Source organism: Balaenoptera musculus, chromosome 2, assembly GCF_009873245.2.
Source record: "Balaenoptera musculus isolate JJ_BM4_2016_0621 chromosome 2, mBalMus1.pri.v3, whole genome shotgun sequence".
NCBI classification, from domain to species: domain Eukaryota; kingdom Metazoa; phylum Chordata; class Mammalia; order Artiodactyla; family Balaenopteridae; genus Balaenoptera; species Balaenoptera musculus.
The window spans coordinates 132,735,374-132,751,551 of NC_045786.1; the positions used below are offsets into that span (position 1 = coordinate 132,735,374).

General features: G+C 38.6%; 2 protein-coding genes across 3 annotated transcripts in view; both read right to left on the bottom strand.

The window, feature by feature from the left end:
- The window catches only part of SLC35F4 (solute carrier family 35 member F4), a 278,711-nt gene that overhangs the window by 181,022 nt on the left and 81,511 nt on the right, over positions 1–16,178 (bottom strand). The window lies entirely within an intron of this gene.
- LOC118891155 (torsin-1A-interacting protein 2-like) lies at positions 11,399–12,813 on the bottom strand. The gene is made up of 3 exons (XM_036844820.1): positions 12,756–12,813; positions 12,468–12,556; positions 11,399–11,800 (listed from the first exon to the last, which is right to left on the bottom strand). Exons 1-3 carry the CDS (start codon positions 12,811–12,813, stop codon positions 11,399–11,401), a joined length of 549 nt encoding a protein of 182 aa, XP_036700715.1.

A 16,178-nucleotide genomic window follows, 5' to 3' on the forward strand; every position in this document is an offset into this window, starting at 1 on the left:
TAAACAGGATGGAAATAATAAAGATAATAGCAGAAATAAATGAAATTGAGAATAGATAAACAATAGAGAAAATCGATGAAACAAAAAGCTGGTTCTTAAAAAAAAAAAAATCAGTAAAATCGATAAGCCTCTAGCAAGACAGACAAAAATGAAAAGAGAAAGGACACAAGTCACCAATATCAAGTATGAAGCAGAGACTATCACTACAGATCCTGTAGCCATTAAAAGGATAAAAAGGTGATATTCCAAAAATTTTATGCACATAAATCCTACAACTTAGAAGATGTGGATCAATTCCTCGAAAACTACTAACTACCAAACTCAACCAGGATGAAACAGATAATATAAATAGTCTTACTACCGTTAAAGAAATTGAATTCATAATTTAAAAACTCTAGAGAAAGAGATCTTTAGGTCCAGATGTTTTCACTCTCCAGTATTCTACCAAACATTTAAAGAAAACTTAACACTAATTTTATATAATCTCTTCCGGAAAATAGAAGAGGAGGGAACACTTCCCAACTCATTTTGTGAGTTGTCTTATCTTGACACCAAAACCAAAGACAATACAAAAAAGGGTAAAACAATGAATATTTTAGGGTATTCTGTTGGCTTTGCCTACATTAAAATGCTTCTTTTCCATTTACCCAATAAGATTTAGGGATGTAAATTTTAAAACAAATTTGCCTTTCTAATTTAGAGACCTAGTTCAACTCCAGAGAAAATTATTTCTAAGAGAACATACCAAGAATCCTATTTTTTGTTAAAGAGGCAAGGAAAAGAAGAAACATCTTTCCAAAAATTCAGTGATGTTCTCCAGAACCGTCCTGTGAACAGCAAGACCCATAGAACAGTAAACAGTGAAATGAACCTGGGAAGGAAATTTCACAAAGTTAATTTCTTATTTTTGGCCAGCAATTTTCATGGATTCACTAATCAGTCCCCCATGAAACCCTCCTAAAATCCTCAAAATAGCTCTCTGCGTCAATGGCATATCACAATTTTTCTCAATTTGTTTGGGTTCAGGATTACCATAAATTATACACAGGAAAAATTACACAGAGAGGGGGAAAGGAAACTTAATTTTATCTCAACCATGAGGGATACTTCTATAAGAGACAGCCTTGGTTCTTATTTTCCAGTTACTCTAAAGAATCTTAAGTTTGTGAGACTGTTCCAGAAAACATCACCCCTGACTTCAGAGAACATAGCATCTAAACTATCGCAAGAATATTGGCATCAGCCCTAATACTTAGAGCAACCCTGGTAAGAAAAACCCACAGCCTTTTCTACTAAAGCCATTCTGCTACTCTGCCTCAGTACCTTGTTAATAGACTGCAATAGCCCAGCTGGGCTTCCATTAGCAAGAGCAGTCATGGGCTCAACCCACAGGGCCAGGCACCCATCCTTTTCATAACGTGATTTCTTTCAGCTCAGCCATAGGACCTGATGTACATGTTTTCCTTGAAAGTGCCTCTGTGCAAAGCAGGTGAATTTATTCTCTGAAGAGTACACACCAGACTGTTCAACATTCTTCCACAGAAATACAAGATTGGGTTCTGAATCTGTGCAGATGCAATCATCCCAAACTTCATAAAATAACTGCATAATTTCAATGTCACACATCTAACACGTTATCTATTTAACATTTAGTGAATGGAACCTGCCTTTGGATTTCGGGAGGTGAATTTGTGGATTTTAGTAAGAAATATCTCTGAACAAAGGCTGCACAGAACCACAAAGGCAGGCAGGCATTCAATCAGAAAAACTAAGTCAGTGCTAGAGGGGCCACGTCATCACCTCCTACGAGGCCCCTGGGAAAAGTACAGAAATGTGAACAAAGGGTACCACTTACAGTGCTGTCAGGGTGCTTAGAGATTCTGTAACAGAGCTTTAAGGGTGGGTTTTGAAAGAAATGATCATGGATTTTCTGCCCCTTTCTTTATAAAACCTGATGTAATATAAATTTTAAATGGATTTTGACCACAGTTTCCCATAGCCTAAGGGTGAGCCTTTTTTGAAAAAGAGCAGCCGTATTTTCAATATTTTACTGATGCTTTGCATTAATCATTTAAAAACACCATCTCTGCTTCCTTTGCCAAGGGCCCCAGTTCTGAATGTAGAAGACAAAGTACTACAACAACTACAACAACAAAAAACTCACAGGAAAAAAAATTATAAAAACACTAACCCAGCGGTAATTCTATGGACGGTAGAGTGGGGTCCCAGGTGATCCATTTGGAGCAATGAAATGAAAGCCCGCACTAGTGAGGGAACAGCCTGGTAAATGCCTCTCAGCAGTGGCACAGAAGTGCACTTCAGAGGGTAATTCAAAGGGGAGGGCATGGGGGTCACAAGGCTCTTCCCATCTGACAAAGTGGTGGCAGTGCAAGGCCTAAAGGACAGGACATCTGCCTGATTATTGTGCAATGTGGTCATTGGCCAACATGCAGCATTTAGGGGTTGTTTTCGGGAGGTGTGGGTGATGGTAGGGGACGTGAGGCATGGCGTGTTTCGCTTTTACAATTAAGAAGCCAGAAATATTGTATTTTCTGCTTAGTTATTATCACTGAGCTAAGGGCCGTCTCATAACTGATGATCAAAGCTCCCAGGAAAACAAGGTATACAATCAAGCATTCTGAGGGGTAGGGAAAAAGGTCAAGGCAGGCTTAACCTCTTGGGTTATTTTTCCACCTCCATGGCCTCTCTCTTCCTCATAAGCTCTCCAAGCACCCCAAGCTGTGCAGCTGGGGAATCTGGCCGCAGGTTAGGGTAATGGGAAGAGAGTTTGCATATATGTGATTTGCAACAACTGTCTCGTCAAATCTCCTAGGTGCCTTTCTCCATGGTGAGCAATTGAATATGGATCCTGGTATGTTTCATAATCTAGTAAATGCTTGGAACTCTCAGGTCAACTTATTACCCTGTAAGTCACAGTACAGAATAGTACAATCTGGTTGTTGTGTCTACCTCAGTGCATTTCAAACCATGAGAAGGACTGATACCAAAAACTATCTTGTCCTGCACTCTTAGGGCACAGGATTTCTCCACTTCAAATTTCTTAGTGTGAAAAACAGAGGCACTAGTGTTTCACACGCTCAAAACTTCACCGGCCAATTTAAAATTCCAAATCAGGCTTTCCCCCCATGGACGCCTCACAGATTACTCCTCATTTCATAAACAATTGCAGTGTTATTTCAGGGCCTCCAACTGCTTTTATAGCTTCGATGGAGTCTTTCAGAGAGTATAATTTTACCTCATATTCTTCTAATGACTTTGCTCCTAGCTTTTATTCCTCCAAGTTCATTAAGTCAGATTTTTTTTCCTCACTCTGCACTTATTAATTGTGAATTTACCTGACTTGAAATCTCACCTCACCCACTTCACTTCCATTTGTGTTCATATCCCATTTAATAATTCTAGAAACTAATTTCTAACGTGCAGTTGCAAATTCCTCTGCCTTCTAGTAGTGGGGCTGAAAATATGCTCCCCAGTTTACAAGTCCCTTTGGACCAAAGGTGCTATGAAGCTGTAATGAAATTGCACAAATACTGCAGTAACGTATGTGGAGGAACTGGAAGGGGGATATCTCCTGTCAACATAGAATGGAAGGCGAAAAGTTAGTTCCATATACATAAATCCGGCTACCCACCGTTTTCCTGAAGTTATAGGTTGTCAATTTTTATAAAATTGTCCAGTATATTTTTAAATTGTGCAGTTATGTTTTTCTAGGTGCATCTGTGCTTCACAGTGTGTTCTCATAATTAATTTCACCTTGCACAGCATGCACTGTCTTTGACTTTACAATCCATTTTCCATTCCCTACCTATCCCTATCATTACACATAGAAATAGGAAAACCTATCTGTGATACAACACCAAAGAAATACACTTGAGGCTTATATAATATGCTGTACTACACGGGCTTTTAGTCACTTTTTCACTATCAGGAAGCAAAAAGCCGTGAACGGTGAATTAGCAGGAGGGGGGGATATTTTTCTCAAAATTTTCTCTTCCAGATCATGAAAGTAAATGTAATGTTCAAGACCAAATTCAGGAAAGAAATTCTGGAATAAAAACTATAGGGACACCAAGACTATTTGCTGCTTCCCTGAAGACAACTGTCTTCCTTGAAAACCATTACATATGTTAAACATACCAACTAGTTTTTATTGAGCACTTACTATGAGCTAGGAATATGCATTAGGCACATACACCATAAATAACCCACCAACCCTACAGGGAAGTTACTTTTGGATCCACGTTATAGATGAGGCAACAGACAACACCCTGTTGAGGTCTTAAGTTAGTACAGGACAAAGCCAGGAAACCATAAAGTCTTACAGTTAGTATGAGACAAAGCCAGAATTCATACCCAGGTCTGTCTGCCATCAAGGCTTTTTTTTTCTCTGCCACAGTTAAGATACATCTTTTATCAGGAAAGCCAGTCCAGCATATTTAGCTGTAACTTTTCCACCACAGATATCGGTTACTCAACTTTAAAAAATAGCTGTGTAAAGAACAGTCTTTTTTAATAGAAATTGTGGCAAAAGAGGCTCTAGAGAAACAATCCCTCTAACATGACCTGAAATGTGAAACTAACTGACAATTCCTTAAGTGTCTGTGGCAACTGCCAGTTACTTTGTGAAGGCAGATTCCATACAGTTGCTGCCATGTTGTCCCCAGGATCTCGAATGGAGTTTCTCAGAAGCCAATGCTAACTCTGGGCCCTGAGAAATCAGTATGCATTAGTCACAGAAGCCATGTGGTCAATTCTCGCCACCAGTAAATAAATTTCCCAGAACAAATCTTCCCTAAGGATTGAAGGAGGAAAACCATAAGAAGAACAACAGAGTTCTGAAGGCAAAGCAATCCAAGTAAGACCAATACACCCCAGTAATCTTTGAGACGACATCCATGCATGAGAGTGTAGCACAAGTAACAAATGCTTACCAAACTACCCTCGGTTTTCAAGGACAGTTTAACCATACACATCACCAGCAGAGTAACTAGGAAAATATTTATTATATTATACAAATGTAATCAAAATGATTAATTATCAAGTTAATCACATTTACCCAAATGATTGCAAGTAGTTTAAATGTTTTGATATTGAAAAATTAGCCCTCTGTTACCCAGAATATTACATGACATGAAATATCTCTGTGATGATGCCAGACATCACAACTGAATCTAGATGGCAGCGATGGTAGTACCCTGACTCCTGGCCTAGGGCTCCATTTTCCTTTCCTTGATGCTGGATGACCAGCCACTTCAGTGGGAACTCATCTGCCTGCTTTCCCTGACAATGAAATGAGGCCACAGTTGAGAAACTGCTTTTTAAAGCACCCAACAAAACAAACGTGTATGAGTTATCTTTTTAAAAAAATAGAAACTTGTGTCTGAAAAGCAGGGAAGAGAAGTCTCTAAAGGCCCACCTTCCTCTACTGCGTACCTTCCCAAATCCCAAGAATGTGCCCAGGGACCTCTGATTAACAGAATACAATTCAATTCATAGTGAAAGGGGTATACCTGAGAAAAATTACATTTGTTTCTCCTTTTCTATGTTCATTTCTTTTTTTTTTTTTAACTGATAAATCTACCCTTTAGTGGGAAATCCTAACACTTTTCTCAATGATTCATTGATTAAGCAGACAATAAGGATACAAAAGATTTCAAAGACACGATTAACAAGATACGACATATACATATGTATACAGAACACATATTTTCAGACATACATTAAAAAATTACAAAAGTGATCATATGGTAGGCCAGGAATAAAATTTCTAAAATTTTTAGAAAATCAGTATCACACAAATCTACTCTCTCATCACAGAATAAATTAGTTTAGGAATCAATTAGCAAAAGATAGCCTTGAAAGAAAACATGTTTAGAAATTTAAGAAACACACTTTCTAAATGACCCATGACTCAAAGAAATCATTCTAGATATGAGAACACACTAAGTTCAGAAGAGTTATAAAAATACTATGTAGCAAAATTCATGATGTAGCTCAAGCAATACTTAGAGAAAAATCTATATACTCTTAAAGCAGAGGTATAGTTATCTCTGCTCATTTCTTAAATGTACTTTTTCGACTTTCTCCTTTACAGCAGCCATGAACACTTCACTTCATCTGTGGGCCCACATGGCTCATTTTAACTCACCCTTTGGCTTGGACTTCATTAAGATTTCCCATTTCATTTATCATTCTGTCCACTGGACCTGAGACAGAAAGGTCTCTTTGGGTATGTTCTGAAAATGTTACAACTATAATACCCTTCAAACAATATATGAATAAAACTACTCAAGATCATGTGCTTCAGATGCACAGATAAAATGTACTTCTGAAAAAAATGACCTTTTAAGGATTCAATTGTCATACATATTGGCATCGGAGATTAATGAAAAGACCAGAAATCTTGAAGATGTTGGTGGAATTCAGAGGACTGGGTTTTGAATTCATGTTCCACCACTTACTAGCTACATAACCTTGAACAAGTTACATTATTTCTGGAAACCAAATTTCCTCATCTACTGATAGATATTAAATGAGCTCCTTGCCTCAAAGGGTTGTTAACAGGATTTAAAAGAGATGACGTATGCTTATCACACATCTTGGCATTTTGTAAGTGCTCAATAAATGTTATTTGCTAATATTTCCATTAAATGTAACCATAGCATTCCCTGGTCAGTTTGTATGTATGGATACAACTTTGAATGCCTGCCAGGTTTGGATCAATGAAAAAATAGAAAAATCTTGGCAAACAAACTTTCATGTTTTGCCTATGGCTTTCATGTGTGTGCTCAGCCCTCAAGTTTCTCTTAGGTAATCTGAAAGAAGCTCAAAGACTCCATTCATTTAGGAAGCATTCACTGAGGCCCCAGTGTGAGTAAAGAAAGAAAGGAAAAAAAAGATTCAAGAGTTTGCCACCATGTTCACTCCCAGTGATCCAACTGACCACAGTGAAGTCATCAGAATTTCTGGCCAACTTTACACATTCAAGTCATTTAACCAATCTGTCCATGTGGTGGTCAAGTACAATTAAAAATCCTAAATCATTCATGACACAGCACTATAAATTCTGTCAAATATCAGCTGCAGGAAAGTGACTCAGAAATCAGTTGGACTAGAAACCATTAGATGAAAAAGAACAGATCTCACTCCTTTGAAAAAGGAACACAAGGAAATACCAAGTTGATTTCTAAACAATTAAATTATTGAAAGTGATACATAAATAATAGTATAAAAATATTTCTGCTGTGAACTTGTGAATAATTATATAAAATTAATAATAAAAATACTTAACTTTTTATTTCTACAGAGTAAAATTCTCCACCCTTGTATTACAGGTTTCATTTCTGATAAATAATCATCGTTTCTTATTTTCATCAGGTTCATGAGCATTTGCTTGATCACCTCAGCTGCAGAGTAAACTGCTGCTAATTCTGATGTGGGCATTTTAATTTTTGTATAACTTTTTTTTCAGTCAAAGTTAGAAATGATTAGAAGTGTTATCATCCTATCTATGCAACTTGTTTCAAATTGACATCAATGTAACGTATCACAGTCATATAAACAAAAGCACTAAGAGCAGATAGGTAATGCAAAGAACTTCTCAGGCAGCAAAAACAACCCACTGAATTTTGGTTCTTCCTCCAAAAAATGATTGTTTTTTTAATTTGCATGTAAATAGTGTCATTTGAAAGCACCATATGTGCAGAATGAAACAAGTAGGCACAGCTGGCTCCTGGCCATAGCGGATGGAAGGAAACCAATGAAGCAGTTAAGCATCAAGCTGAGGGGCTTACACCCGCACACACACGCACAGACGCAGACTGTTTATAAATATTACCTGATGTTGATGAACTACTCAGTTTCGCTGGGAATCTCAGATGATAGGTGACACAAATGAAACTGTTAACAATTTTGTACACAATGACAAGACGGATGTGTTCTTGCTGCTCCGTTAAAATATGGAAACACACTGGTTTGCACTTGCACGTACACAAATCATCTCAGACTTCCTAATTTCATGACTCTCTCTCGCACCAAAGGGCTTTCAAAACCACGCCCAAGTGTCCACAGAAAACACCTTGCTACAATCTCCTAGCAACTGTGAGGATTCATGAAACCATTTTAAAAGGTGTTCTCAGTGAGAGGTCATCAACCTGACCTTCAGAAGACCTGTGCCTCTTCCCCAGAGCCCAGCACTGCAGGGCTCCGCCTCGCCTGCTGGGGAGGACGGACACTGCCTGCCGACCAACTTGCAGGGCGAGGGGGCGTGGGGCTCATTCGTGCTCCCTCTGCCCTTGCCGTCTATTATTCTGTGCTTAGTATTTCCAAAGTAGGCAGGCCAGCTGAACCCCTCCCGGGAAGTGGCCCTGGGAACTGGCTTAGAATGAGATAGGACATAAGGGTCAAAAGGAAAACAGGAACTTTAAAACGTCCTGCTCCTCACTTTGCACATGAAAATATATTGTCATTGGCTAGCTGTGTGTTCTTATGCCAGTCACCTAACATAACCTCTTTGCACTTCAGTTTTCTGATCTGCAAAGTGATAGAACTGAAACTCTAAGGTACCTTCCAACTCAAACATTCGATGAGGAGTAACAGCAAAGTATTCGATGCCCATAAAACTTATGCAAAGCTATCTGGGAGGAAAAGCCTCTGATGAAAAAGACATTTTAAAAAGCACAGAAAAGACCAGTTGCCTTATGAAAATGGAAACCAATAGAGAAAAAAAGTAGCTAAGCCCCAAATATAACATGTTGAACACTGTATGGTAAATATAATTATTGGTCTCAATTTGTCCAATAATTAGCATAATAATAATTATGGAATAATTAGCATAATATTAATATTATATTAGCATAATACTTTGTCCAATTTGTGTGGTATTATATGTCCTTGCCATATTCTGGTAGTGTGTGGAATGTACTGCCACACCCCCTGAGCTTGGATTTGGCCATATGACTCACTTTTTGCAATGGGATATGGGTAAAGTAACACAAGCAGAGACTTAAAATGGGTTTGTGCATTTGGGTTGCCCTCCTGTACTTCTGCCACTTCCACAGGGAAATATACTAAGGTAGTCACTGTGCATTCAGTCTGAGCCCCAGAAGAGACCCATGCAGCAGCCCTGAACATAGCCTGATGCTACCTGAGTCCAGGGGAACACCACAGACCCATGAGAAGGAAAAAAGTACTTCGTTGTAAGCCTCTGAGATTTTGAGGTCGTTACACAGCATCCTTACAAGAAAGGCTGACTGACAGACCCTGCAAGGAAATGACATATAGAGAATGAAGAAAATGCCTAGAGAACAAGATAAACACCTAACCATCTATATAGAAATCACAGAACCAGAGCCAAGTGTACTCAACACAGTCACAAGCGTGTCAAAATGACTGTGACATCAATTTGAAAACTGCACACGAATTACAACAGTATCTTCTACACTCAGTTTTTTGTTTTTTGGTTTTTTGTTTTAGCAGTCCACACAGTTTATTCAGCAATAGAACAGAAGAGAACTTCCATCATGACAGACATAAGGCGGATACAGGATAGATCTCTGGGGTACATTCTTTAAACAGACTAACAAGGGACTTTTTAACAACATGTGGCAGGCATGATTTGTTACATACCAACAGCCATTCATTCCTTACTTCTTCCTTCCTAAAAGAGCTCTGATTTTATTAGGGGAGATAATGTGCCCTACCCAGGCAATGCCAACTCCATTCCCCTCTGCCAGGTTTCCCAGGCTCCCTTGTGATTCAAGGATGTACAGGAAAAATCCTTGCTGTAATGAGATGTAAGAAAAAATCTGTGAGGGACTTTTGAGAAACATCTTCTTCCCCAATAAAAGAAACAGACTTGAAAGGAGAAAGCTTTTTGCTCCCTTCTTCCAGCCTTTGATTGGGATTGAAATGTCTGCAGCAGCAACAAGCTACATCGTACTCGTTGAGAACTGTGAGGACAAAAAGCCAATATGATAAGGATCGCAGAGGGGAAAGATAGAAAGAACCTGGGGCCTTGAGAAAATCGAGTTGCTACACAAGCTCTGGATTATCTAGAATCTTAAGTGGAATTTTTAAATTGTTCAGTGCCCTCTGAGATGTTTTCAACTGCTTTTTCTAAGTTTCTTACCTCAACTCTAGTTCCATGATTCTTATGAACAAGTGAAGGCCAGAATGAGGCCATTGTCAGGTAAGACCTTCTTAGTTCTAAGAAAAATGCTTCCACTAAACTGTTCATAATATATCTGGAGTCAAGCTGGGTAACTTCTTTTGTCACCGATCTCCTAGGACAGGTACTTTTCCATTGCCAGGGGAGGACATTCTACGTTCAGTCACCACAAAGACAGGATAGTATTTGCTTATGTAGAGCCAAGGAGATGTAGACAGAGGCATTTCTGCATGCTTTTATGTCACCTATATCGGTGTTGCCTGATTGAATGTGATTTCTCTGACAGTGACCAGTTATCGATCATGTCATACCCACACTGAGGATGAGCTAAATAGAGCCAACGATGAATAAATAGTTATATATGAATAAATTTTATATATATATATAATTATCACTGATTAATATATGAGGTAGAATTTAGAACAATATAGTTTATTATTAAAATGTCTAGGGCTTCTCTGGTGGTGCAGTGGTTGAGAATCTGCCTGCCAATGCAGGGGACATGGGTTCGAGCCCTGGTCTGGGAAGATCCCACATGCCGTGGAGTAACTAGGTCCGTGAGCCACAACTACTGAGTCTGCGTGTCTGGAGCTTGTTCTCCGCAACAAGAGAGGCCGCAACAGTGAGAGGCCCGCGCACCACAATGAAGAGTGGCCCCCGCTCGCCACAACTAGAGAAAGCCCTCGCACAGAAACGAAGACCCAACACAGCCAAAAGTAAATAAATAAATAAGTAAATAAAATTAAAATGTCTAGTTGTTTTACTGGAATAATCTAGAATTCAGCTACAAGGATGCTTTCCCACAAAAGTTATCACTAGAATATAATGAAAGTACACACAGCATGGGGCTTCTCCTCCAGGACTACCACCGTGTCATAATAATGTCAGTAATTAGGCTGTGGAGATTTTTAGGAGTAAGCTAATTCCAAAACATAGGAAATATGGATTAGTCAGGTTCTAGATGAACAGTCTGGCTTGGAATGCTGATTAAATTCATGCCGAAGAAGAGATGCATAGACCCTGGAAGCAGATCCAACAACAATTTAACCAGTTTCCCAGAGCAGTGACAGTCTGGATCAGATATAGAAAGGAGTCATTTTTCCATCTTCCTTGGGCTACTAGTACACAACCCTCTAGAGTCTCCATGATTTTTACTTTAAGAAAATCTTAAGTTTAAGAAGTTATTTGCAAAAAAAAAAAAAAAAGAAGTTATTTGCTTTGGCCAAGTTTTTTGTTCAAGGTTTTGTCTGTTCTGATCAGGATTAACTGTAACGCAGGGTTAAAACCAGCAACTCTAGAGTCATATATCCTTTTTCTAACCAGTGGAGGACCCAGAAGAAATGGGTGGCAAGCTTTTTCAAAGGTCCACCTGGTAAGATTTTGGGGAGCCCCCTCAAGTGGGAAAGACCAAGGAAGAAAAAGGCTTCTATTAGCAGGATTATCAGGATAACACTCAGGGCGATAATCAGCTCTGTTAATACGCTCTAAGAATACTTGGCAACATTCATTCTCAACCAGTTCAGTTTGGTACAACCAATGGCCTAGTTCTAAACTAGGGAACCATTGCTGTCCACAGTCAGGGCCATGTGAATTATCTGAGAACACTGGGACCTAGAGAGACAACACAGAAAGCAATGTAACTGTAAGAGGCCACAATGACAAAGAGAGACACCCAAACAACCAGTCCTATTACAGGTTTGGTTTAGCACTTTCTCAGTCCAACCACCATTACTTGGAGAGGGTAAAATTTGGCTTGCACCTCTGTGCAATTCTTCAACATTTCGTTGTCTATTTTTCACTCACTTGGAACCCAGTCTCTGAACTCAGGGACTGATCCAGTCTATGTTATCAGTCACTTACTAGCAGCACAGATCTCAGAATAGCTCCTTTAAATCCCAGCTTCTCAAGAAAAGATAGGGTTCTAGTCTAAGTTAATTATTTTTTCTTGTGTGTTATCAGCTGGTGGTATCATGCAGAGGCACCTGGCTTACTCTGCTTTGCTGGTAAGTTATCATGTCTGCTTGGTGAAACAGAGGAGCTGACAGGTCCAGTGGGTCTTTGGTAGGCGCTGGCACTCTTGCTGTTGCAATACACGTACCCAAGTCTTAAGGCCTTGGCACTTGATAGCGATGTAGAGGGGTCAGGAAAACCTGGCAGAGTCCTCTTGAGCGTGGATCCAATGAAGTCTTTCTTGGGAGGACCTTAATCAGGACTCAGTCACAGGGAAATAGCTGCTGTTGAGTTGGTTGAAGGGTCTGGGAATGCTTCACACACTTACAAATTCTAGCGGGGTTTTAAATCGTCGACTGTCAATGTCAGGAAAGCCCTTCGAGTGTTCTTCCTGCTCCACAACGCCAAGCTGCACCCCTCAGACACAGCGGAACAGAACGTCGTCCCCGTCCCTTACACTCAGTTTTAAGTGATCCTAATTAATGACCCTAAATGGTTAGCTTGATTAAAAAGAGTTAGACCTTTATTGGGAAAGAGGTAAAATTGTGGAAAAATCTAAAAACTCCTGAAACTTCATTTAGATGAATTTGTTTTCACAAACTACCACATACTGTACCGTCTTCCACATCGTACGCAGCCTGGGGATGCTGCAGATATTTACCCCCATAAGCCATAAGGCTCTCAAGCACACACCTTATTTTTCTTTAAAAATGGACTTTTAGTTTTTAATTTTTAAAAATTGAGATCATGTGGCATTGTGTAAGTTTAAGGCGTTTGTGTTGGTTTGATACATTTAGATATTATGTATGTTTACTACCCAAGCCGGTAGCTAATACCTCTCTCATGTTACATAATTATCATTTATTTTTTTGTGATGAGAACAATTAAGATCTAGTCTCTTGGCAACTTTGAAGTTTATAGTACAGCATTATTGACTATTATTCACTATGCTTATTTATCTACTAGCTGTAAACATCATCTTAAACAACATCTCCCCAATTCCCCCACCCCCCAGCCTCTGGTGACCACCATTCTACTCTCTGTTTTTATGAGTCTGACTTTTTTAGGTTCCACATTTAAGTGAGGTCATACAGTATTTGTCTTTCTTTGTCGGATTTATCTCACTTAGCATAATACCCTCAAGGTTCAACCATGTTGTCACAAGTGGCAAGATATCCTTCTTTCTCAAGGCTGAATAACATTTCACTGTATGTATCTACTACATCTTCTTTATCCATTCATCCACTGACAGACACTTAGGTTGTTTCCATATCTTGGCTATTGTGAATAATGCTGCAATGAACATGGGTTTGTGGCAGGATCTTAGTTCTGCAACCAGGGATTAAACCCAGGCCCTCGGCAGTGAGGGTGCGGAGTCCTAACCACTGGACTGCCAGGGAATTCCCCCAATTCCTTCTTACATATATACCTAGAATAGGATGTTTGGGTTATTTGGTAGTTCTATTTGTGATTTTTTTAGGAACCTCCATACCGTTTTCCGTAATGACTACTCCAATTTACATTCCCACCAATAGTACACAAGTATTCCCTTTTCTCCACCCTTCTCCAACACTTGCTATTTCTTGTCTTTTTGATAATAGCCATTCTAAGACGTGTGAGGTGGTATCTCATTGTGGTTTTGATTTGCGTTTCCCTGGTGATCAGTGATGTTGAGCATCTTTTCATGTACCTCTTGGCCATTTATATGCCTTCTTTTGAAAAATGTCTATTCAGGTCCTTTGACCACCTACCTTTAAGTTGAATTATTTGCTTTTTTTTGCTATTGAGTTGTATGAGTTATTTATATATTTTATATATTAATCTCATTAGATATATGGTTTGTGATTTTTTTTTTCCATTTTGTAGGTTACCTTTTCAATTTGTTGTTTGCTGTGCTGTAGCTCCTTAGTTTAATGTAGTCCCACTTGTTTATTATCATTTTTGTTGCGGGAAGCACACACCTTCTCAAGAGACAATGTTTCAATTTCTCCTAGGATCCAGAAGCTACTGAGTTTGAACAAATCCACTTTACAGAGAAATGTGCACATATCTGTCTCATAATTAAATAATGTAATTACCATGTTGCATCTGAGTTTTATGCTGCTCTGTCTTTTGGAACCAGAAGTCCTGCTCAGGCAGGTTTAGAACTTTTATAGTAAATGCACCAAAGTCTTAGTTTTGTTTAGCAGACTAAGCAGAGAGGAGGAGAGAATAAATGAGGCAGAGAGGATAAACTCCCAAAACTCAGTAAATATCAGAGCACCAATCACACTAATAAGGGTAAATGATCTGTTATTCTATACCATTCAATAATAGATTATGTCGCCAACGAAAATAGTTTGTGAGAACTTTGTGACAATTTATAAATTGCTTATGCTGTAATATTAAATGAAAAAAGCAGCATATAAAATAGTATCAATAGTACAATCACAACAATGTAAAACGAAAGTGCACTAGAAAACCAGATTTGGAATATTCTCAGGATTGTTAACACATTGTCTTTAAGTAATAGAACATCTGAGTGATTGTTTTCTTTTTTTCTGCATTACCAGTATTTTTCATATTGAATATGCATTACTCAAGGTATCTTTTGAAATTACCTTTTCTAAATTACAACTTTATTCTTTCAAACTATCATTCCCTTTTTGGTATACTTTGTTCTGGCTTTTTCCACACCCTTACCAAAAAAGGGGAAATGCAAACTAATATTGCAGTAGAGTTTATGTATTTATATCTGACCTTCAGAAGTCTTGTTAATTACCAACAACACAAATATTTGTCCCCATGGCTAAAATTAGAGCTGCAATTTTTTCAAACCTAATGTTAACCAAAACAATGTAATGATATAATCTCTAGAAAAGAGTCGACAGTGCCTTACAGCGTGGTCATTAAAAATGAAGCTGCCATCTTATTATTACAAGACCAGGGAAATTTTGAGATTACATAGGACATGGAAATACTGTGTCCCAAAGACACACTAGTCATATCTCCAAATTTGTCATTATTTCAACAGAATGGACTGGTCTAATTCAAAAGTCATATTTAAATAAAGTATAAATATTATAATGCCAAAAGAATAATTAGCATATTCTTTATCCCAGAGAGCTTCAAAGATGTTAATAGATTACCATGATCTCTGTTTCTTCAAAGACAAGTAGAAAACAGAAATATGAAATCATTTTCCTAAGGTCACACAGAGTAAAACATGACTGTGCTAGACACTTAACTGATTTATGAATGTTTCCTGAGTATGTCACTAGAATCTTAAAAATGTTATCACTGGGCTACAGAGAGACAATGTCTTTTTTTTTTTTAATCAAAATTGCCATATTGCAAAAGTAATTTTGTATAAAGCAATAGTGTTTTCATTTCCAAAGCAAACTTTTGAAAAAAATAAAACTACTTCCCACCTGGCTTTGTGAGGAACTGCTACTAATAACTACTGTTAAACAGTTTGTAAAAATATGATATGCTATTTCCTTGTCTAGTAATGATAAGCTTAGCAGACCAAAGCATAAATAAATAACTGTGCTATTGTTTTTCAGCTTCAGAAAATTACACATGCTATTACTAGTTGGTAATTTTGTGTAGGCTATGTCATTTTACAAGCATATCTTTAAAAGATATGGAAAATAGATTATTGGCAGTTTGTGAAATTAACGATGAAAGACTACTGTGGCGGGGCTTCCCTGGTGGCACAGTTGTTAAGAATCCGCCTGCCAATGCAGGTGACAAGGGTTCAAGCCCTGGTCCGGGAAGTTCCCACATGCTGCAGAGCAACGAAGCCCATGTGCCACAACTACTGAGCCTGCACTCTAGAGCCCGCAAGCCACAACTACGGACGCCCGCGTGCCTAGAGCCCGTGCTCCGCAACAAGAGAAGCCAACGCAATGAGAAGCCCACGCACCGCAACGAAGAGTAGCCCCCGCTCACCACAACTAGAGAAAGCACGCACGCAGCAAGGAAGACCCAATGCAGCCAAAAATAAATAAATAAAATAAATAATAAAATAAGTAAATAAATTAAAAAAAAAAAAAAG

What these genes read in the sequence shown, in the direction of transcription:
- LOC118891155 (XM_036844820.1), bottom strand. Translation starts at nt 12,813, where the DNA reads ATGGCTTATGGGGGTAAATATCTGCAGCATCCCCAGGCTGCGTACGAT. An exon ending in TGCGTACGATGTGGAAGACG is followed by an intron (nt 12,557 to 12,755) that starts GTACAGTATGTG and finishes GCTGTGTCTGAG; the next exon opens with GGGTGCAGCTTGGCGTTGTG. An exon ending in TTAAAACCCCGCTAGAATTT is followed by an intron (nt 11,801 to 12,467) that starts GTAAGTGTGTGA and finishes TTGTCTCTCTAG; the next exon opens with GTCCCAGTGTTCTCAGATAA.